A 23541-nucleotide genomic window follows, 5' to 3' on the forward strand; every position below is an offset into this window, starting at 1 on the left:
ACTGGACTTGGAGGGTCATGAGACCCAGTGAGACACTAGTCTGGGCGGCTAAGGGAGTGCCACCCCTACCCCAACCCCAGGCAGCACAACACATACCTCCAAAAGAGACCCCTTCCTTCCATTTGAGGAGAGGAAAGGGAATAATAAAAAGGATTTTGTTTTGCAACTTGGACACCAGCTCAGCCACGGTAGGACAGGGCACTAGGCAAAGTCATGAGGCCCCCATTCCAGGCCCTAGCTCTTAGGTGAGATTTTTAGACATGCCCTGGGCCAAAGGGAACCCACTACCTTGAAGGGGACCCAGTCCTGGCAGGATTTATCACCTCCAGACTTAAGAGCCCTAGGGTCCTGAATAATCAATAGCACTAACCAGGTAATACATGCCACGGGCCTTGGGTTAGACTGTGAGATGTGCTGGCTTCAGGTGTCACTCAGCATATTCACACTGTAGTGACTACAAGGAGAGACTCCTTCTATTTTAAAAAAGGAGAGGGAAAAATAAAGAGGACTTTATCTTGCAGCTCAGCTACCAGCTTGGCCACAGCACAAGCAGGCTCTAGGGGCCCCCAATTCCAAGCGTTGGGTCTTAGATGGCATTTCTAAACCTACCCTTGGCCAGAAGATAGCCCATTGCCCTGAAGGGGGAGTTCCAAGCCTGGAAGCATTTACCACAGGCTGATTGAAGAACTTTGGGGCCTTAAGTGAACATCATCAGTACCCTGGCAGTACTCCCCATAAGCCTGTCATGATGGTGGACACAAGGAGAAACTCCACTACCTGGGAAAAAGGGAGAGAAGGGAGGGAAGAGTGGGAAAAACCATTGTCTTGTGGTTTCAGTGCCAACTTAACTGCAGTGGAATAAAGCACCAAGTGGATTTTTTGGGTTTATGACTCTGGGTCCTGGATCCCAAATGACATCTCTGGACCAGGCTGGAGCCTTGGAGAATCACCACCCTGAAGTGAAGGACACAAGAGTGGCTGGCTTCACCACCTGCTGATTGTAGAGCTCTAGGCCCTTGAGTGAACATAGGTGGTAACCAGGTAGTGGTTACAGAGGGCATTGGGCAAGACCCAGAGTTGTGCTGGCTTCAGGTCTGAGCCACCACAGTCACAGTGGTGGTCATAGGGTTGCTTGTGTCCCAGCTCGAGGCAGTTCAGCATAGAGAGAGAGAAACTCCATTTGGTTGGGAGAATATAAAGGAAGAAAATAAGAGTCTTTGCCTAGTAATCCAGATAATTCTTCCAGATTTTATCCAAGACCACCATCTTATCCAAGACCATTTGTACCGCTACAAGTCTGCAAAAATGACAGTGTTCCTGGGCTTGGGGTGCCTCCTAATGCAGACACGACTTAGATCACAACACCCAAGTCCCTAGTATCACATTGAATGGAGAAAAACTGAAAGTCTTTCCTCCAAGATCTGGAACACAACAAGGATACCCACTTTCAGCACTGTTATTCAGTATAGTACTGGAAGTCCTAGCTAGAGCAATCAGACAACAGAAAGTAATAAAGGACACCCAAATTGGAAAGGAAGAAGTCAAATAAGATCATATCCTTGTTTGCAGTTGATATGATCTTATATTTGGAAAAACCTAAAGATTCCACCAAAAAAACTGTTAGAACTGATAAGCAAATTCAGTAATGTTGCAGGATACATACTCAATATACAAAAATCAATAGCATTTCTATATGCCAACAGCAAGCAATCTGAAAAAGATATCAAGAAAGTAATCCCATTTATAGTAGCTACAGGGAGAATTAAATACCTCAGAATTAACTTTACCAAAGAAGTGAAAGGTCTCTACAATGAAAACTATAAAACATTGATGAAATAAATTGAAGAGGACACAAAAAAATGAAAAGATACTCCATGAGTTGGAAGAGTAAATATTGTTAAAATGTCCATACTACCCAAAGCAATCTACAGATTCAGCGCAATCCCTATCAAAATATCAATGACATCCTTCACAGAAATAGAAAAAACAATCCTAAAATTTATATGGAACCATAAAAGACCCAGAATAGCCAAAGCTCTCCTGAGCAAAAATAACAAAACTGGAGGAATCACATTACCTGAGTTTAAATTATACTATAGAGCTATAGTAACCAAAACAGTATGGCAATGGCATAAAAACAGACACATAGACCAATGTAACAGAATAGAGAACCCAGAAACAAATTCATACACCTACAGTAAACTAATTTTAGACAAAGTTGCCAAGAACATACCCTGGGGAAAAGACAGTCTCGTCAATAAATGATGCTGGGAAAACAATGTTATTCATATGCAGAATAATTAAACTAGGACGGGCATTGTGGCTCATGCCTGTAATCCCAACACTTTGGGAAGTTGAGGCAGGAAGATCACTTGAGCCCAGGAGCTCGAGACCAGCCTGGGCAACAAAGCACAACCCTGACTCTATTTTTTTAAGTAAATTTAAAAAAAAATGTAAAGGAGAATGAAAACAGACCCCTATGTCTCACCATAAATCAAAATAGATTAATCAAAATAGATTAACGACTTGAATCTAAGACCTCAAATTATGTAACTACTAAATGAAAACACTGGGGAAACTCTCCAGCACATTGGTCTGGGCAAAAAATATATTCAGTAATACCCCACAAGCACAGGCAATCAAAGCAAAAATGGACAAATGGGATCACATTAAGTTTAAAAGCTCTGCACAGCAAAGGAAACAATCAACAAAGTAGAGAGACAACCCACAGAATAGAAGAAAATATCTGCAAACTACTCATCTGACAAAGGATTAATAACCAGAATATACAAAGAACTCAAACAACTCTATAGGAAAAAAAACCTAATAATCCAATTTAACAATGGGCAAAAGATCTGGAGAGACATTTCTCAAAAGAAGACATGCAAATAATAAACAGGCATATAAAAAGGTGCTCAACATCATTGATCATCACAGAAATGCAAATCAAAATTACAATGAAATATCATCTCACCCCAGTTAAAATGGCTTTAAAATGTTATTGCCAAAAGACAGGCAATAACAAATGTTAGCTAGGATATGGATAAAAGAGAACCTTTGTACACTGCTGTTGGGAATGTAAATTAGTACAGACACTATGGAGAACAGTTTGGAGTTTCCTTAAAAAACTGAAAATAGAGCTACCATATGATCTAGAAATCCCACTGCTAGGTATATACCCAAAAGAAAGGAAACCAGTGTATTGAATAGATATTGTCACTTCCATGTTTATTGCAGCAATATTCACAATAGCCAAGATTTGGAGGCAAAAAGTTAAGTGTCCATCAACAGACAAATGAATAAAGAAAATGTGACACATATACACAAGGAGTGCTATTCAGTTATAAAAAAAGAATGAGATCCTGTCATTTGCAACAACATGGATGGAACTGGAGATCATTATGTTATTAATAAGTGAAATAAGCCAGGCACAGAAAGGTGAACTTTGCATGTTCTTAATTAGTTGGAGCTAAAAATTAAAACAATTGAACTCATGGAGACAGAGAGTAGAATGATGGTTACCCAGAGGCTGGGAAGAGTAGTGGGGCAGAGGGAGGGAAGTGAGGATGGCAAATGGGTATTGAAAAATAGAAAGAATGAATAAGATCTAGTATTTGGTGGCACAACAGGGTGACTATAGTTAATAATTTAATTGTACATTTTTAAGTAACTAAAAGAGTATAATTGGATTGTTTGTAACACAAACGATAAATGCTTGAGGTGATAGATACCCCATTTACCCTGATGTGATGATTATATGCCTGTATCAAAATATCGCATATTTCCCATAAATATATACACCTACTATGTACCCACAAAAATTAAAAATTAAAAAAAAAGTGTACCCAAATATTCTAAGCTGCATTGTTCATAATGGCCAAAAAAGTGAAACAACCCTAATGTCCATCAACAGATGATTGGATAAATAAAATGTGGTTTATCTGTACAATGGAATGTTATTTGGCAATAAAAACGAGTGAAGTACTGATAAATGCTACAGCAGAGATGAACCTTGAAAACATTATGCTGTGTGAAGAAGCCAGTCACAAAAGGCCACAAAGATTCCATGTATATGAAATGTCCAGATTAGGCAAATCTATAGAATCAGAAAGTAAATTAGTGGCCATCATAGGGCTAGGGGAAAATGGAATGGGGAATGACTGCTAATGGATACAGGGTTTCAGCTTGGGATAATTAAAATATTCTGAAATTACACATTAGTAATGGGTGCACAAATTTTGTGAATAGACTTTTAAAAGGCCATTGACTTGTATACTTTAAAAGGATGAAATTTATAATATATGAATTATATCTCAAGTTTTTTTTTTTTTTAAGTCAGTGAAATGTCCCACACAAGACAGCTCTTATGCCTTATACTGGTTCCCAGAGGCCATAGTATTTTTTATGGACTAGACTTTTATCTTTTAACCTTTCAGAACATGTGAATTAGGGTACCTTTTCTGAAAGCATTTCCACAGACTAGCCTTAAAGGAAGCCAGAAAACTGTTTCAGATCTTTTGACATGCTTCCTGCTTACCATCCTCAACAGACACTTACAGTGAAGCCTGACTATACTACAGTGTATTCACCACTGATGGCAAATCTGTAAGAGTCAAGCTCTAACAACCCACTCACGCAAAAGCAGAACTCCAGGCCCTCTGAGACAGGGATCAGCAAACAGGTCATGCACATACAGGTAGCGGGCAAGATTTGGCTCCCAGGCCCTAGTTTGCCTCATACCAGCTCTAAGAGAAAAAACACACAAGTAGGGATAAAAGATAATGTTAACACATACCACAAAATTATTTGTTGAATGGATTAATGAAATTGTCATTGTATTGTTAAGCTTGTCAAGTTATTTTATCTGTGTCCTATACAAAATTAGTTTCTGCCACTGTTACTTCCTTCTTAGAAACTCTCCTGAAATCTTTTCTGGGGCTTCCTAGACTGCCAACATCATAGAGGTTTAAGAGATGACATTCCATCCATATATTGTCTTATGTTAATTTCACCTGACAGCTAGCATCAAACACTTCGGCGTTACACAGGGAACTGAGAGTAAATTCTGTTTCTCTTGCTCTTATAATGCCAAAGTGAATTAGTTTGCCACTCACTATAGCAATGATCGTGTAGAATTGTTGTCATGTGCAGTTCTCGATATTCAAAATCTGTTTCTAACCCACCCTCAGATGGATATGAATTCTCCCCTAAACCACCCACACTCTCACCCAGCCCTCCTATGACCAAGAGTTTATTCCTGCAAGATGGTTAGCTATGGTTAGTTAGGGTATGTCAGTGGCTAAGGAGCAAAACGATGCTAACTCACCCAAAGAGCATTTCAGTGGTGCCCTCATTAACATGCCGGCTATGGTTAATCAACTGAACCAACCAACTATAGACAAATACACAAGTATGTGCTGTGTAAGATGCCCAATGAATATTTGAGGAAGGAAGGGAGAGAGGAAAATGGAAGTGAATGTGTGCTTGTAAAAACTAGTAACACCTTTGATTATTTTTTATAACTGCTTCTTTTTACTTTATTATTCCCTTCATTCTCATATCATAGTCATCATTATCCTCTCTGTAGAGGGTACATTATCATCCCAATTTTACAAGTAAGAGATCTAGACTTGGTTTTTCCCAGAGTCACACAGCAAATTACCTAACCACAAGTAAAAGCTAGAACCTTCTATCCTTCAGAATTACTATCAACCTTCCAGCTATGCTGGCCCCCATCTTTGGGACGTTTTGCTGAAAAAGCACATCAGTTGCTTTCTGCTTAGGCTAGGAACTAGCCCCATGTTACTAATTATTAAACCCTATTTTGCAGGCAAATGAAGCCTGTGGGGTCGGTCTGCCGCTCCCTTAACTCAGCCTTAACCCAGCCCAGGCCCACTCAGCGCACACACGTGTATGTCTTCCAGGATTATGCCAGTGAAGGCCTTCGCACCCTAATGGTGGCCTACCGAGAGTTGGATGAAGCATTCTTTCAGGACTGGAGCAAGAGGCATAATGAAGCCTGCTTGTCTTTGGAGAATCGGGAAAGCAGATTATCAAGTATCTATGAAGAAGTCGAAAAAGACTTGATGGTTAGTGAGGAAGCCAGGGATAGACTGGGGGCAGTGATGGGGCCTGGCAGTCAGCAGACTGAGCAAGGGCTCTGAAAGTGGCTCCCAGAGGATTGACAGATGCAGGCTGTCTCTGGGAAGAAAGATAGGAAGTCTTGGCAGGCGAGCCCCATAGCTTTGTGCCAGGGAGGCTGGATACTGGACTCCCAGCTGATTCAGTATATCCTGGACCTTCTCAATCCATAATGGAAGAATGCACTGGTTGTAATTTTTAATCTTTCTGGCAGTGTTTCTAATTCCAAAGCTGTTCACAGAAGCTAAGTAATCTAGTTGAAAAGTTGTGTGTGTTGTGAGGCAGAATGTGCTGATTTTTATACCACTGAGATCCTCACTCCAGGACAGAGCCGGCTCACTAGAGTACTGAGGTGCCAGTTCAGTCGTTGGGTAGCACTAAATTAAAAATAATTAATTATTTTTAATAAAAGGGGAAAAGCCTCTTACCCTTTTCCTCATTCACTGATACATCTTTTCAAAGCTGTTAGGGGTCACAGCCATAGAAGACAAGCTACAAGATGGAGTACCTGAGACAATCATCATCCTGAACAAAGCCAAAATTAGACTATGGGTTTTAACTGGAGATAAGCAAGGTAAAACCCCTAGACTGACTGATCCTCTTCCCTATCCACCTTAGCCATTTCTTTTCTTCCTCTTTCCTTTTTTTCTTAGCCATTTTTTGACAAGTATCTTGTAAGTCAAATCAAGTCCTTAGAGGACACCTTTATTCTCAATCTTTTATACAATTTGCTGAGCATATACTTTATGCCAGATGATATATTAGTCATTGAAGACAGATGAATCAATCAGACATGACCTGTCACCCAGGAACTCACAAGCTAAACTTTAAAATTGTTTTTGACTGTACCCTATTGTCCCATAGAATCACTCTCCTACTATATTCCACAAATTTGTCTGAAAATCCTCCTATGTTACCCTCCCAGTTCAACCTATTTTCTTTGGCTGTACTTAACACAAACTTCTGAACTCATCTCTCTGTCTCTTGCCCTTATTAATTTCAGTACAGCCAACATACAACCATCAGTTTAATCTTCCTCAAATATACTAATTTTATGATGTTACTCCTCTGTTCAGGGACCTACAGTGACTCCATGTTGTAAAGGTTGAACTCCTCTATCTGGCCTTCAAAACTTTGATAATCTATTGCTCTTCACATCCTTATCTGCATCCTAATGTTACCATTATCTTAAATATGCCCCTCAAAGAAACCAATTCCTACTCTAAGGTCTTGGTTTGGGTTGTTTCCCCACTTAAAATGCCTTTTCCTTCAAGTCTTATTCATCCTCCAAGGACTTCCTTCAAGAAATTTTCTGTGACAATTGCAATCTCTCCTCTGAATTCTGATACCACGTGTAGCCAGGATTCAGGGCTTGATTTTTTTCTTAGTATGAATTTATTCCAAATTCCAGACTCTTTTATGGGGGCATAAAATCTAGCATAGAGATGGGCACAGTGCTGTTCAAAGAAACACATCCGGATTGCCTGGAGAGGTAGATAAAGACTGAAATTGTTCTAAGAAATAGGGTAAGGCTTTCTAGAGAAGGCCAGAATGACCATAGTTATTGATAAGTAACCCATAAGTCTGTACAGGTAGACAATCATCTGTGGATGTTTGAACATGATCTCCACTGATTCTTTAAAAATGCACTTTGGGCCGGGCGCGGTGGCTCAAGCCTGTAATCCCAGCACTTTGGGAGGCCGAGACGGGCGGATCACGAGGTCAGGAGATCGAGACCATCCTGGCTAACCCGGTGAAACCCCGTCTCTACTAAAAAATAGAAAAAACTAGCCGGGCGAGGTGGTGGGCGCCTGTAATCCCAGCTACTTGGGAGGCTGAGGCAGGAGAATGGCGTAAACCCGGGAGGCGGAGCTTGCAGTGAGCTGAGATCCGGCCACTGCACTCTAGCCTGGGCGACAGAGCGAGACTCCGTCTCAAAAAAAAAAAAAAAAAATGCACTTTGATTGTATCCATGGCAAATGTGAATGAATGGGCTCTGCAGCCCAATATTAGAGCCTGTGTACGTGTACATTATGAAGATCCTGTCCCTGTCTTAAACACCAGCCAAAATGAGACTTGTGCTCCCCCTTCACTACAGAGACTGCTGTGAACATTGCCTATTCCTGTAATCTATTTGAGGATGAAATGGATGAGGTGTTCATCGTGGAAGGCAGGGATGATGAGACTATTCGGAAAGAACTCAGGTATAGATGGGGTATTAGCCACAGCCAGTCTCTGGACCCAAAATTTCCCACCTATCTCTTCCCTTAGTGTGGCTCCCACACCACCAGAAGGAACAGATGAGACATGGAGGAGGGAAAAAAAAAAAAACTAAAATATTTGAAAAAATTTTGTAAAGCAGCATTTGGGCTAAATGGGGCTGGAATATGGGGGATGGAGAAGTGTAGCATGTGGACGGTCAGGGACCTATGGCAGTGGCAGGTCTTGAGAGGCTGTCAAGTCTGAGGTCTTGGCTGGTGCTTTGCAGAGTTCCTGTATCCCCTTTGCCCACTTTCATCTGGGGACACATTTTCCCTCCTAAATTCTGAGACTTCAGGTCAGGCTCTGACCACTACTCTTTGCTTTCAGGACAGCAAGGAACAAGATGAAACCTGAGTCTCTCCTGGATTCAGACCCCATAAACATTTACCTCACCACGAAGCCCAAACTGCCTTTTGAAATACCCGAGGAGGTGGCCAATGGCAACTATGGCTTGATCATCAATGGCTACAGTCTGGTGGGCAACACAGAGCTACACTCTATTGTCTTCTTCCAAGGAACCCTCTTCCTAGGTCCAACACTTCAGGGAAATTTCAAGACTCCCTTTCCTCTTCCATGAGTCACCCTATTCCCCTTCCCTTCAGGTGCCCTTGCCTGAAAGACTCCTTTCCCTAGGCTTCTCTAGGAAGAAGTAAATAAGGAAAGAGAAGGGCATATTTCTTCCTTATCCAAATTCAAATTCTTCTCTATTGATGTGGCCTGTCACTTAAGGGAAGAGGGAAGCAAGCAGAAACAGGTCCCCCAAGAAGTCACTTGAGCTCTTAGCCCCATCAACAGATTTGGCCCAATGAGAGGTCCCGACTAGTTTCCCATTGGAGGCTGAGTCAGATGTGAGGATGCCTAGAACTGACTTGGGGGCTTGGCCTCCCTTGGGGGTGGAGTGCCTTGGAAGCAGCTATGCCTGCCCTGTGAAGGACAGGAGGGTGTGGAGGGAAAGGGAACCATTTGGGAAGGTCATACTCTGAGAGCTTTTTTGGGCAACCTGAAGAGTGAGTGTGTCCTGGTGCTACAGGCCTATGCTCTAGAAGGGAACCTGGAGTTGGAACTGCTGCGAACAGCGTGCATGTGCAAGGGGGTGATCTGCTGCCGGATGACACCCCTTCAGAAGGCCCAGGTGGTAGAGCTGATGAAGAGGTACAAGAAGGTGGTGACACTGGCCATCGGGGATGGGGCCAATGACGTCAGCATGATCAAAGGCATGTGAGGGGAGGGGGACAGTTAGCTTCCAGCCATGGGCTTGCCCCTTCCTTCCTCCATGGGCAAAACTGATCTGAGTGGTACCCTGTTGCTGGCTCACACTCCTGCCTCTCATATGTGTTACACATTTATACAGTTTTGCAACTCCATTCATACTCCTCTATCCCTGCACTCCCATTTATTGATACATGCAGGCATCAGCCCATATCCACAGGTATGCACACACATTCAAATTCATGCATTTACACTATGAGTGTAAGCACACACACAGATACACATGGCTCCCACAAGAACACATGCTTACATTCACAGAACAGGCTGTGCAACTACTACACCTTCTTTCTGAGATGACTCAAGGTCCACAGAAAGGACCCCTGGGCAGGAGTCATAGTCTGTTTCTTTTTTGAAGGCTGTAGGCTGTGATGCCCAATTCAGAGATCTTTTCTTTCCCAAGTCTATGTTCCCAAGAGCTTGCCCTGCTCCCCTGGCTGGAGGAGAATAGGTGACTTATTGATCACTTTGGACCAGTAGAAGCAAATGGCTGACATTTACTAGGGTTTGTTTTGTTTTGTTTTGTTTTGTTTTGAGACAAGGTCTTGCTCTGTCACCCAGGCTGGAGTGCAGTGGCATGATCATAACTCACTGCAGCCTTGAACTCCTGATCTCAAGCAATCCCCCTGCCTCCACCTCCTGAGTAGCTGGGACTACAGGCACACACCACCATGCCCAGCTATCTTTTAATTATTAGTAGAGGTGAGGCCTCACTATTTTTCCCAGGCTGGTCTCAAACTTCTGGCCTCAAATGATTCCCACCATCTCAGTTTCAAAGTGCTAGGATCACAGGCATGAGCCACCACACCTGGCCAAATTTACTGGTTTCAATTTCAGGTGAATGTTGACCTACCAGCCTCCAGCAACATGTAGGTCTGTGAGATATGGACAAATCTAGAGGTCCTCTAGTCCAACTTCTCTGCCCTTACAAGGAACTCTAGCAGATATTCCAGCTTCAGCTTTAATACTAGGAAGTATTCTTGCTCTCTTCCCCAGTTTCTAGACCCTAGGGATATTTAGGAGTTTAGAGGTTTGAATTATCCCATCAAGCAGTGCAGTAGGCGTATTCCAGACCAGTGAATTTGGTATATGCCAGAAAAATGGCAAACTACCACAAACTAATTACAACTTTTAGGAACTTCAGTCTTTCTCTTCCATCAAATATAATAATTGCTTTATCCAGAAAAAGTCACCTTAGGCCTCCTGAAGAACTTGTTTCTCACTAACAAAGTATGTACATCACATACAGTTAGATTTTAGCCCCTTAGGTAAACTTAGGTAATTAAATACTGTATTAGATTGGCATCCACCCTGCATCTTGAATTAAGTGGGTTCCAGAAACAACAAGAAATTTTAACTTCAGTATCTGGACAGTAGGAAAGAGCCCAGAAGGCTAGAGTAGTGGCAAAGAGCATTCAGGACAGCTTCTAGTACTGGCCATGCCAGGCATTCTAGAGTGGCAGTGTCCAAAACAAACTACAGAAGACGGGGCTAGCACAGTGGCTCACACCTGTAGTCCCAACACTTTGGGAGGCTGAGGTGAGAGGATCGCCTGAGTCCAGGAGTTTGAGACCAGCTTGGGCAACACAGGGAGATGGTGTCTCTGTAAAAACAAAACAAAAAGGTGCAGAAAAGGGAGCTGTTTTCCAGTTTGTGAGGGAGGGGCAATCCACTAAGGAGAAAAGACTCCACTAGGTAAGAGACAGTTTGCACTGAGCCTAAAAGCATTTTCCAAATGTAAAATAAAGGGGTTTGTACAACATCATCTCAGCTTTCCCTTTACACTTTCCAGGCTGGGAGCCCAGCAAACAAGCTTTCTGTCTGAGAAGTTTCTGGGATTTTATTGCAGCTGCCCACATTGGGGTTGGCATCAGTGGCCAGGAGGGAGTGCAGGCCATGCTCAACAGTGACTTCGCCTTCTCCCAGTTCCAGTATCTTCAGCGTCTACTCTTGGTCCATGGCCGCTGGTCTTATAATCGCATGTGCAAGTTTCTCAGCTACTTCTTTTATAAGAACTTCACCTTCACCCTGGTGCACTTCTGGTATGCCTTCTTTAATGGATTCTCCGCACAGGTAGGTGATCAGTGGCAATCTCCACTCTGGTCAACTGGGTTTTCTGTAGTCATCTCTCACTTCAGCTAGCTCCGATCTTTTTTCGCCTCTAGAGACCAATGAATGCATGACATGCTGCCATCCATTCATGAAGCCCTTCACCGCATGCTGATTCCATCTCCTAAACCTACACAAACCTTAGATTTCCAAGCCATAACTGTTCTGGCCTGGCTCTGATTTGGGCTTGACTTCTACTTTTAAACTTCCTTTTTATTTATGTATCTACTTATGTTGAGACAAGGTCTTGCTCTGTTGCTCAGGCTGGAGTGCAGTGGCATGAACATGGCCCACTGCAGCCTCGACTTCCTGGGCTCAGATGATTCTCCTACCTCAGCCTCCCGAGTAGCTGGGACTACAGGTGTGCACCACGACACCCTAATTTTTTGTCGTTTTGGTAGAAATGAGGTTTCACCATGTTGCCCAAGGTGGTCTTGAACTCCTGGGCTCGAGTGATCTGCCTGCCTCAGCCTCCCAGAGTCCTAGGATTACAGGCATAAGCCACCTGGCTTAAACTTTCCTTTAAGCTGTTTTCACTGATGTTGAGACTTAGAATTTCCAAACATATGTAATGGGAACAAATTCCTGGACCTTGGAGTTTTCTTAGCATCCAAAGTCATCTTTTTGGAACAGGCTAAGCCTCAAGGATCTCAGCTCTGGGTCATGCCAGATAGGCCAGATACGACGTGTTCACCTGTAGCCATACTTGGAAATACAGCTTCCCTTTGCTTCTCCTTCCCCACTCAGACTGCCTGTACTCCTGACCCCAACACACACACAATTGTTACTTTGATGAATTAATTCCACATTTGAATGTGAAACCTCCCCCACCTTAGTGGGGAGAAGCGACGCCTGGATTTTGATGTTCTAAGAGGAGTCCCTTTTCCTATGAGAAGTTTTTCAGAAACATCTCAAGGATTCCCAAGAGAAACACCCTCAGAAACAATTATCTTGGGAGCCCTACTTTTGTTGCCATTGACTCCAGGAATAACAGGCCAGTCAGCAAATAGCACATTTGAATTCGCCCAAGCCCTAGCAAAGCCAGTCTGCTTTGTGGGAGGTGTATGTGTATGCATGTGTTGCTGCTGACCTCTTGTGGCTAATAGAGAAAAAGCCCTCTCTAGGCCCCAGGGTGGAGCACTCAGCTTGGGAAGGGTCATTGGGTCTATTCTGCTTGCCAATATTAGGAGGTATGCAGTGCTACAAAAGCCACTGAATGCCACTAAGCAAGTAAAGAGTCCAAAGACTGGGCAAAGTGGCTCACGCCTGTAATTCCAACACTTTGGGAGGCCGAGGCAGGTGGATCACCTGAGGTCAGGAGTTCGAGACCAGCATGGGCAACATGGTAAAACCCTGTCTCTACAAAAAATACAAAAATTAGCTGGGTGTGGTGGCGGGCGCCTGTAGTCCCAGCTACTCAGGAGGCTGAGGCAGGAGAATTGCTTGAACCCAGGAGGCAGAGGCTGCAGTGAGCCAAGATTACACCACTGCACTCCAACCTGGGTGACAGAGCAAGACTCCATCTCAAAAAAAAAAAAAAAAAAAAAAAAAAAAAGTACAAAGGTTTACATGCCTAAGAGTGCAGGGGTACAGCTAGCATCACTAGCAATCACTCTGGGTCCTTCCCGTGCAGTGAGGGGCTGTATAGGTTATGGTGGGATTGGTCCGGATCCACCTTAAAAGCTTGGTGTGGCCTTACTCTATCCTAGGACTCAGGGTTCTAACAAGTAGGATCAAGTAGAGACTGGAGTCAACAATCTCAGTCAGGTTTCTCCTGCAGTAGGTTAATGTGGTGGTGGGGGGTGGGGCGGGGGGCAGGGGTCAAGGGATAAAGGTGGCTATCTTGGACCTGGAAGGTGGAGCTGGGACTGTAGAGAAGAGAGGAGCCTGTGAAATCTCCTTGGTATTCTTCCAGACAGTTTATGAGACCTGGTTTATCACGTGCTACAATCTGGTCTACACTTCCCTCCCTGTCCTGGGCATGAGTCTGTTTGATCAGGTAAGATCCAGCAGCAAGCTCCTGGTCAGAGTTGAAGCCCCTGGGCCCTTGAGGAATATCCCTAAGAATGAAGAATACAGCAGGAGCTGGGCTCTACAAAATCCAGTGTAAAGGGAATAATTTCCAGAGCGGGGAAAGGAGCTCATCACCTAGATAGGTATCATGAGATAAAGTAAAAAATCCTCCTCAACAGAGAATAATCCTCAGTTTTAGAACGCCAAGTTTTCCTGTATCAATTTTGTCTTTGTAGAGAGAAACATGGAAATTGTGCTGTACAGTAAATTGAGTATATATAAAAGTAATTAAAATATACATGGAAAAAATAAGGAAAAAATTGAGTAACATAAGCAGAATATGAATTGAAAAAATAAAGAAATGAAAATAGAATTACTGGGATAGGACTGGGTAACGTATGGGACTTCAAAAAAGAGAGACTCCTTCAGGGAGAATGAGGATGAGCAAGCCAATGCAGGAAGGCCTGGGTGGGAGTCCTGAAGGCCAGGCATGGGAGTATGGGTGTGATAGTTTGTATCATAAGGAGCCAGACTAAGGGATACCATCTGTCCCTGTCAGAAATTCCCTGGGCATTGAGGGTCCTGCTACCCCACCTCTCCCTTGTCTTCTGCCCCAACCTCTAGTCCTGGGCACGTGAAGTAGAAAATGAGTCTCCAAAAAGGAATAAAGTAGCTGAAATAGGACATCATGGGATCATGGCTCTTGGTCTCCATGGGAAACAGCTCTAAAGGAAATTCTCCAGGAAGTAACTGCTAACCTCAGAACAACAAGAGGGATGGGTTGTATTACTCAACAGTCCATCCAGCTTCAGTGGCCTAATTCTAGGGATCCATCTCTGAAGCCATCTTCATCTCCTAAATCTGAAACTTTGGATACAAAGCTTGGAGATGAAGATGATCTAATGTCATCCATTTAGAGTAATTTTTTTCACCTTCAGTTCACCAGTAGCTATGGGAGTGGGAGCCACATCACAGAACAAGAATACCTCTAAAAGACTAACTGGTCTCCATTAATGTCCCTTTCTCCCACATTGACTTTTGACATAAAAAATATTCAACTATGCCCGGGGCACAGTGGCTCACACTTGTAACCCCAGCACTTTGGGAGGCCGAGGCAGGCGGATCACTTGAGGTCAGGAGTTTGAGACCAGCTGGCCAACATGGCAAAACCCCGTTTCTACTAAAAATATAAAAATTAGCCAGGTGTGGTGGCGGGCGCCTGTAATCTCAGCTACTCAGGAGGCTGAGGCAAGAGAATTGCTTGAACCTGAGAAGTGGAGGTTGCAGTAAGCCAAGATGGTGCCACTGCACTCCAGACTGGGTGATAGAGCAAGACTCCATCTCAAAAAAAAAAAAAAAGTGTGTATATATATATATATATATATATATATATATATATATATTCAACTGAAAGAACACTTACACCTGGGACTTATGTCCCAGCTGCCTCCCCCATCTCAAGCTCCAGTCCTCCCTCCCAGCTACCCACAAGCCTAGTTGCCCCCAATTCTAACTCCCTCCAAGTCCTTCCCATCATCCTGACCTTCTCCCAAACACTACCCAGATCCTTGCCTAGAGAGTAGGACTTCAGGAAGGGTCTGTGGTCACTGCTGTGTTCTCTGGTTCCACTTCTTAAGTAATCCATAAGGAAGCTCCTAGGCAGCCTGGCAGTAGACCTGGTGAGGGGAGAAGCCTCTCCTCTGATGAAGATGGGACCGTCTATGGAGAGACCCTGAGCCTCCCTCCTTACCCTCTGGTGCTTCCAGGATGTGAATGAGACATGGAGCCTTCTTTTCCCAGAGCTGTATGAGCCAGGCCAGCACAACCTCTATTTCAACAAAAAGGAATTTGTGAAGTGTTTAATGCATGGGATCTATAGTTCCTTCGTGTTGTTCTTTGTCCCCATGGGGACTCTTTACAATGCAGAACGAAATGATGGGAAGGACATCTCCGACTACCAGTCCTTCTCCCTGGTGGTGCAGACCTCCTTGATCTGGGTGGTCACAATACAGGTGTGGCCAGTGGTGGTGGGGGTAAGGGGATTGGGTGGGGGTCTCTCTGAAAGAGTGGGAGGAATAGAGGGAGGGAGTGTGGGAAGGGAGCAACCTTCATTACATAATTGGAGGAGGGAGGTAGCTGACAGGTCCCAGATTACAGGTCCCATAAGAGGGTACTTTTCAGATCGTCCTGAAGACAACCTACTGGACAATGATAAGCCATGTCATCATCTGGGGTAGCCTGGGTTTCTACTTTTGCATGTCGTTCCTCCTGTACAGTGATGGCTTGTGCCTAGCATTCCCTGACGTCTTCCAATTCCTAGGTAAGGCCCTGCCCAGTGGGCACAGGGTGGGGAACCAGGTATATTTATTTAATAAATGTTTACCAAGAAGCCATTACTATGTGCTAGGGTAGAGATATAAATAAGACATGGTCTCTGTCCTAAAAGGGCTCAAAATGTAGCTAGGGAAATAAGTTACCTTATTCGAGTTTCCAAGGTATTTTCAAATGTCTTATGAGATTTGCGCTTTATCAGCAACAATTTCTAGAGTCATTTTAGACCCTGGAGGGGTGTTTTTGAATTAAAGGACTCACATCTAGGCTTCTTGGTTCCAGTTCAAAGTCCTTTATGCTGTGGCATATTGCTTTATTGTCTCCCAAAATTTTTCCCTCTCTCTCATCTCCATTCTGCTGAAGACAAAATACAGAGAGTAGATATGTAGACATAGTTGGCTCCCATCTTTTTGTTTTTATTTTTAACTTTTTGAGATTCTGTTCCTCTATCTCTGTCACCCTGCTGGAGTGCAGTGGTGCAGTCTTGGCTCACTGCAACCTCTGCCTCCCGGGTTTAAGTGATTCTTGTGCCTCAGCCTCCCCACTAGCTGGGACTACAGTCGTGCACCACCATGCGCTGCTAAATTTTTTGTATTTTTGGTAGAGATGTGCTTTTGCCATGTTGGCCAGGCTGGCCTCAAACTCCTGGCTTCAAGCAATCTGCCCACCTGGGACTCCCAAAGTGCTGGGATTACAAGCGTGAGCCACCACACCTGGCTGTCTCTCACCTTTTGTCAGGCCACTAACTCATTTTTCTCCTTCAAACCTTTTCTTTTTTAAATTTTTTTTTTTTTTTTTTTTTTTTTTTTTTGAGACGGAGCCTGGCTCTGTCGCCCAGGCTGGAGTGCAGTGGCCGGATCTCAGCTCGCTGCAAGCTCCGCCTCCCGGGTTCACGCCTTTCTCCTGCCTCAGCCTCCCGAGTAGCTGGGACTATAGGCGCCCGCCACCTCGCCCGGCTAGTTTTTTGTATTTTTTAGTAGAGACGGGGTTTCACCGTGTTAGCCAGGATGGTCTCGATCTCCTGACCTCGTGATCCACCCGTCTCGGCCTCCCAAAGTGCTGGGATTACAGGCGTGAGCCACCGCGCCCGGCCTTCTTTTTTAAATTTTTTTACCTTTTTTATTTTTATTTGTTTGTTTTTTCCTCCTCCAAAGCTTTCTTTCCCATTTTTGGATGCAGGCCAGTGCTCTAGGATTCCCTCATAACCTACCCCTGCTCTCCTATCCTGCCCTACCCTGCCCTGCCTGTAGAGGGAGAGAGAGGTGCATGAATTCACAGTGACTTTGGCTGCACAAAGGACCCAACTGCAATTCTTTTGTGTTTATATTATTTCTCAGGAGCCTAAACTAACTCCAAATCAATAACTTCCTTCTTTGGACTAGAGAAGTGTCTACGTTCTGGCTGGTAACTCCTACCCCTGGTCCCACCCCTGTCCTCCAGGCTCTGTTTCAGCCTTCCCCCTCCTGGCTCACTGTTTACAGGTGTGGTCAGGAATGCTCTAAACCAGCCACAAATGCTTCTGAGCATTATCCTCAGCGTGGTCCTCTGTATGTTGCCTGTGATTGGGTACCAATTTCTTAAACCACTATTCTGGCCTATCAGCGTAGACAAGGTGAGTGGAACAGAAAATCTACCCAGATATAATTCATGGCCTTCTTTTGCCTTTGCCTCTGTGAATGAAAACCCTATCCCCCATGCTCTGGCTATAGGTTTTTGACAGAATTCAAGAGTGCAGGAGACTTCCACGGCAGTCCCCAGTCCGGACCAAACTGAAACACTCAAGCACTCGACGTTCTGCCTATGCATTCTCCCATAAACATGGCTTTGGGGCCCTCATCACTTCTGGCCAGACAATGAAGTCCAGGATGTCCAAGAAAAACACCCTTTTTTCAAAAAGATAGAGGCCCTAGGGAAATTCCAAAGGAGGCAATCAGTGCTCTTCCTCCCTCGTATTCATGCAACTTAGGAAGAATTAGAGTCCCTGGGAAGCCAGCATAAACCTGCTCCTTCATTCTCACTAGGGACTAAGCCTCCTAATTGTCCAGAAGGCTATGCCCAGGTAAGGCAAGGAGAGGTGAGGAAAGAGCCCCCAGATGTCTGCCAGAGTTGCAGCATTTCAATAGAAAAAGAAAAAGGAAAAAAAGAAAAACAAAAAAAGTAACCTCAGGCCTGCCTCCCACCATCTCTTGCAAGTTTTAATCCAGACAAGCATAAGCATATGTAGAGGTAGGGGGTGACAAGGGACAGTATGGGGAAGGGAAAGGATGATTGGACTAAAAAGGATTTTACTCTGGGCCCTATCTCCTATACTCAGAGCAAGCATAACCTTCCCAGGGCCCTACACGAACATATCCCCATCTAGGCATCGTTCTCAGATTTATCTGGGAGATTCAGAGTAAGTCTTTTGTTGGCGTTGGGTAGCAAAAGAAAGAGGCAGCTGTGAGGAATTGGTCTTAAAAAGCTGAAAGAGGGTTTCTGGACCATAAATAAAAAGAAATGAAGGTGGCTCCTGCCTGGATAGGACAATTCAAGGTTTTCCCTTCTGCCCGCTGTGACTTCTCTGACTCAAGAACTGATACCTGCTCAGGCCTCAGAACTGAGAAAGGGATACTGCAGGAGATTTTAAATATTCTTTTCTTGAGGGGACGTAAGCCATAATTGGTGAGCATATGTCCTTATTCCATAAAATTATTTTGAGAAGAAATTGTATGTACTTGGAAAAATTGTTTCTAAGGAGTTTAGAGTTGGAACAATAAATTGCTTATTTTGGAGCAGAGAGATTTGTATGGTCTATTGGGACCCCAGTGACAAAAATATAATCTGAGCAATACCTTTGGTCCAGACTCTCATCAACCTCCCCCTTCAAATTAGACCAATACTTCCCCTTTCCCCTCTTCTTTTTCTCCTTTTTCAGCTCTACTTCACTTTTCTGCCCCCTCTTGCTAAACTCTAATTTGGCCTCACTATGATCACATCTTTTACCAATATGACTCTATCCTCTTTGCATACGTTAAGTATTGTTTCTTAGGTTCTTTGCTTATCTTTCTCTGTACCCTTTTCCTGGGTGACTTCATCCAAACTCTCGACTTCATTTACCCGCAGAAAGAAGATTCACAGTCTCTAGCCCAGATCTCCCTGCTAAGGTCCAGATCCATATATTAAACTGGCTCCCAGACCTTTCACTTTGTCACACCTCCAGAAACTTACACTCAACCTGTACTAATCATTTTCCCTCCCAGTTTTACTCCAGGATGCCACCACTACCGTCTGAGTTACCCGAGCCCAGACGATGAGAATCATCCCATACCTCTTCCTCTAGCTCGGTGTCAAGTCAGTCAAGACATATAAATTCTTCATCCTTATTATTTGTTGTTTTCCGTTTCCTCCATTATTACTACCATTGACCTTGCTCAAATTTTATCACCTCATATCTAGATTATAGCATAAAATCTCCCAACTCATCTCCCTGGTTCTCCCCTTTGTTTTCTTTTTTTTTTCTTTTTTTGGAGACTGAGTTTTGCTCTTGTTGCCCAGGCTGTAGTGCAGTGGCGGCAATCTCAGCTCACCGCAACCTCCGCCTCCTGGGTTCAAGAGATTTTCCTGCCTCAGCCTCCTTGGTTCTCCCCTTTCTAAAGCATCAACAATATTATTTCAAGAGTAATCTTTATGAAAGGCAAATTTGATCATGTCAAGCCTCAGTTTAGCATCCTTTAAGGAAATCTCATGCCTTCTGGATCTAGTTAAAATTTGGACATTTTACTCTTGGGCCCTCTCTAGCCTTGTCTTCCACCACTCCCCCATCTGCATGCACTCCAGTCATGATATTTCTGGTCTTCATGTCATCAAACACACCGTTCTCATATATTAAAGTGCTTTCCCCCACAACCCTTTTCATCTAGTGAACCCCTCGTCACCCTTCAAAACTCAGGTTAGTTGGAACTAGACAGTGATGGCTGAACAATACTGTCAATGAAGTAATTGCCACTGAATTATACATTTTTAAATGGTTGATTTTATGTTATGTGAAGTTCACCTCAACTTTTTAAAAATAGCTCAGATTAGGCATTGTCTCTTCCAGGAGCTTTTCCTAATTCCTCAGTGTGATTCATTACACCTGTCCTGTTTGTTGAGGTTTTTCTCCCTCTTTCCTTTGTCTAGATAATGTCTGCTCTTAATTCTTAGCTTGCGCCACTTCATTTAGGAGCCTTTCCTGAGAACACAACCTCCAATTCTGAGTTGGATGCCTCCTCCTTGCATGAGAGCACCTTGTATCTTTCTCTTATTTTCCTGTCCCAATATTTGACTATATTATCACTCACATGCTCATTTTGATTATGTCTTAATTCTCTGTCTTCTCTGCTAGGCCATGAATAATCTTGAAGACAAGAATTTTGTGTCACTTTTTTATTCCCATCAACCACCAAAATGCTAGCACCTAGATTATTTATTGATTGATTATTATTTTTTTTGGAGATAGAGTCTCACTCTGTCACCCAGGCTGGAGTGCAGTGGTACAATCTCAGCCCACTGCAACCTCTGCCTCCTGGGTTCAAGCAATTCTTGTGCCTTGGCCTCCTGAGTAGCTGGGATTACAGGCATATACCACCACACCTGGCTAATTTTTGTATTTTTAGTAGAGATGGGGTTTCACCATGTCGGCCAGGCTGGTCTCAAATTCCTGACCTCAGGTGATTCACCCACCTCAGACTCCCAAAATGCTGGGATTACAGGCATGAGCCGCCATGCCTAACTTATCTGCCAAGCCTTAAAATTAGTTTATGACTGTATTAGTCAAGTAAAGACCTTCTTCATGTCTTCTCTCTCCTGTCCTGCTCAAGCCCCGGAGAAAAAAGAATTAGGAAGCTAAGGGAGGGAGGAGAGGTAAGTAGAAAAACAGACATCTACAAAGCCCACTGAACCTGGCCACGTGCAACAGCCAAGCTGAAAGATAAGGAAAAGCATAATTGTAAAGGTTGAAGTTTTAAAAAATTATTTCATTAAATCACTTTAACTATTAAAGTGAAACTTAAAGTGACAAGTACTGGTTGCCACTAAAAAGGACCATTCACTAAGTACATTTCGCATCAGCACTTGTTTCTTCACCTTGTACTTTTATGTTATAGAGATGACTTCTTTCTGTAAACTTCATGAACCAACCTCTGTTGGCATCCAACTTTTCTTCTGTAATTTCCTCCCCAGCCTTCATAGAATTGAAGAGAGTTAGGGCCTTGCTCTGGATTAGGTTTTGGCTTAAGGGAATATTGTGGCTGGTTTCAGCTTCTATACAGACCACGCAAACCTTCTCTGTATCTGCAATAACGCTGTTTTGCTTTCTTATTCGTGTGTTCACTGTAATAGCACTTTTAATTTCCTTCACGAACTTTTCCTTTGCATTCACAGCTTGGCTAACTGGTGTAAGAGGCCTGACTTTCAGCCTGTCTTGGCTTTCGACATGCCTTCCTCAATAATCTTAGTCGTTTCTGACTTTTTATTTCAAGTGAGAGATATGTGACTCTTCCTTTCACTTGAACATTTAGAGGCCATTTGGGGTTATTAATTGGCCTGATTACAATATTGTTGTGTCTCAGGGAATAGGGAGGCCTAAGGAGAGGGAAAGATGGGAATGACCGGTTGGTGGAGCAGTCAGAACAGGCATTTATTAAGTTTGGCGCAGTTCTTCTATGGGCGCAGTTCATGGTGCCCCAAAGAAATGAAGAAGGAACACTGTCCTGGCCCCAACATATCCCCGTGATTCCAGCTCCAAATCGTCTACCAAATCTTCTAAGATTCATGCAAAGCATTTTGGAAAATACACATCATTTGGAGGATCCTGGGAGTCATTCAAGACTATTTGCTTTACCTTATCCCACCCACCCCCATGACATATTCAATTAATCACTAAATTCTACAGATTTCTATACCCTAAATCATCCTTGACTCTATCTCCTCTTATCTAAGCCTTCAGCCACTGCCTTAATTCAGACTCTCTCAGTTCTCATAATAATTATCAATCTCCTAACTGGTCTCTTTACCTTCCTGTAATTCAATATCCACACTCCTACTACAGTGAAATTTCTAAAGCTCAGATCTGTTCACATCACTCCCCTGCATGAAATAATAGTGCCAACAGCCTTCAGAATACAATCCAAACTCAGCCAGGTGCGGTGGCTTATGCCTGTAATCCCAGCACTTTGGGAGGCTGAGGCAGGTAGATCACCTGAGGTCAGAAGTCCAAGACCAGCCTGGCCAACATGGTGAAACCCCGTCTCTACTAAAAATCCAAAATTAACTAGGTGTGGTGGTGGGCACCTGTAATCCCAGCTACTCAGGAGGCTGAGACAGGAGAATCACTTGAACCCGGGAGGCAGAGGTTGCAGTGAGCCGAGATCACACCACTGCACTCCACGTGGGGTGACAGAGTGAGACTCCATCTCAAGAAAATAAAATCCAAACTCCCAAACATACATACAAGGCCCTTCTTAATCTTGCTGCTGCCTCCCTCCTACACTTTGCCCATGCTTAACTGTGCCCATACTACTTGAGTTTCCCTAAGGCATCATGCTTGCTTGCTTTGTTTTTTGTTTTCTGAGACAGAGTTTCGCTCTTGTTGCCCAGATTGGAGTGCAATGGTGTGATCTCAGTTCACTGCAACCACCACCTCCCAGGTTCAAGCAATTCTCCTGCCTCAGCCTCCCAAGTACCTGGGATTACAGGCATGTGCCACCATGCCTGGCTAATTTTGTATTTTTAGTAGAGAGGGGGTTTCACCATGTTGGTCAGGCTGGTTTTGAACTCCTGACCTCAGGTGATCCGCCCATCTCTGCCTCCCAAAGTGCTGGGGTCACACGCATGAGCCACAGCACCCAGCCTCTTCGTTTGTTTGTTTTTGAGATGGAGTTATACTCTTGTTGCCCAGGCTGGAGTGCAACAGTGCGATCTCGGCTCACTGCAACCTCCACCTCCCGGGTTCAAGTGATTCTCCTGCCTCAGCCTCCTGAGTAGCTGGGATTACAGGCACCCACCAGCATGCCCAACCTAATTTTTGTATTTTTAGTAGAGATGGGGTTTCACCACGTTGGCCAGGCTGGTCTTGAACTCCTGACCTCAGGTGATTTGCCTGCCTTGGCCCCCCAAAGTGCTGGGATTCCAGGTGTGAGACACCGTGCCCGGCCAGCATCATGTCCCTTTCTTATGTCCCTGTGTTTTTGTATATTCTTTGATTTGCAAGTTTCTGGAAAACTTAAGAAATACTTTGAAATGGGTGTCCTTTTAATGGAATGTTGGGTGCTGTTAAGGATCCTTGGGAATTATTTGATTATATTAGTGGTGAGAGGCTTTGACTTCCTTTGACTAGGTTCCTATTTTACAAGTAAGCTATTTTCTAACTCATTGGAGTTAGAAATTAACTTCAGAATACTG

The 23541-nt window shown here is 43.8% G+C and overlaps 1 protein-coding gene across 6 annotated transcripts in view; it reads left to right on the forward strand.

Moving 5' to 3' along the window:
• The window catches only part of LOC101001603 (phospholipid-transporting ATPase FetA-like), a 111681-nt gene extending 92785 nt beyond the window's left edge, over positions 1 to 18896 (forward strand). For 4 of the 6 annotated variants that reach the window (XM_009188560.2, XM_009188563.2, XM_009188562.2 and 1 more), the window contains 11 exons: positions 5925 to 6089; positions 6604 to 6715; positions 8240 to 8345; positions 8731 to 8878; positions 9434 to 9617; positions 11519 to 11742; positions 13694 to 13777; positions 15558 to 15803; positions 15973 to 16111; positions 17604 to 17734; positions 17832 to 18896. In XM_009188560.2, coding sequence (XP_009186824.1) covers positions 5925 to 6089; positions 6604 to 6715; positions 8240 to 8345; positions 8731 to 8878; positions 9434 to 9617; positions 11519 to 11742; positions 13694 to 13777; positions 15558 to 15803; positions 15973 to 16111; positions 17604 to 17734; positions 17832 to 18023 — 1731 coding nt within the window. In that variant the 3' untranslated portion in view covers positions 18024 to 18896. Of the gene's footprint in view, positions 1 to 5924; positions 6090 to 6603; positions 6716 to 8239; positions 8346 to 8730; positions 8879 to 9433; positions 9618 to 11518; positions 11743 to 13693; positions 13778 to 15557; positions 15804 to 15972; positions 16112 to 17603; positions 17735 to 17831 lie in introns of those variants that run through there. The other 2 variants (XM_009188565.2, XM_009188570.3) reach the window with 2 other exon arrangements.
• The last annotated feature ends 4645 nt before the right edge of the window (positions 18897 to 23541 follow it).

The sequence above is a fragment of the Papio anubis genome, chromosome 13, assembly GCF_008728515.1.
Source record: "Papio anubis isolate 15944 chromosome 13, Panubis1.0, whole genome shotgun sequence".
In the NCBI taxonomy this organism is placed as follows: Eukaryota; Metazoa; Chordata; class Mammalia; order Primates; family Cercopithecidae; genus Papio; species Papio anubis.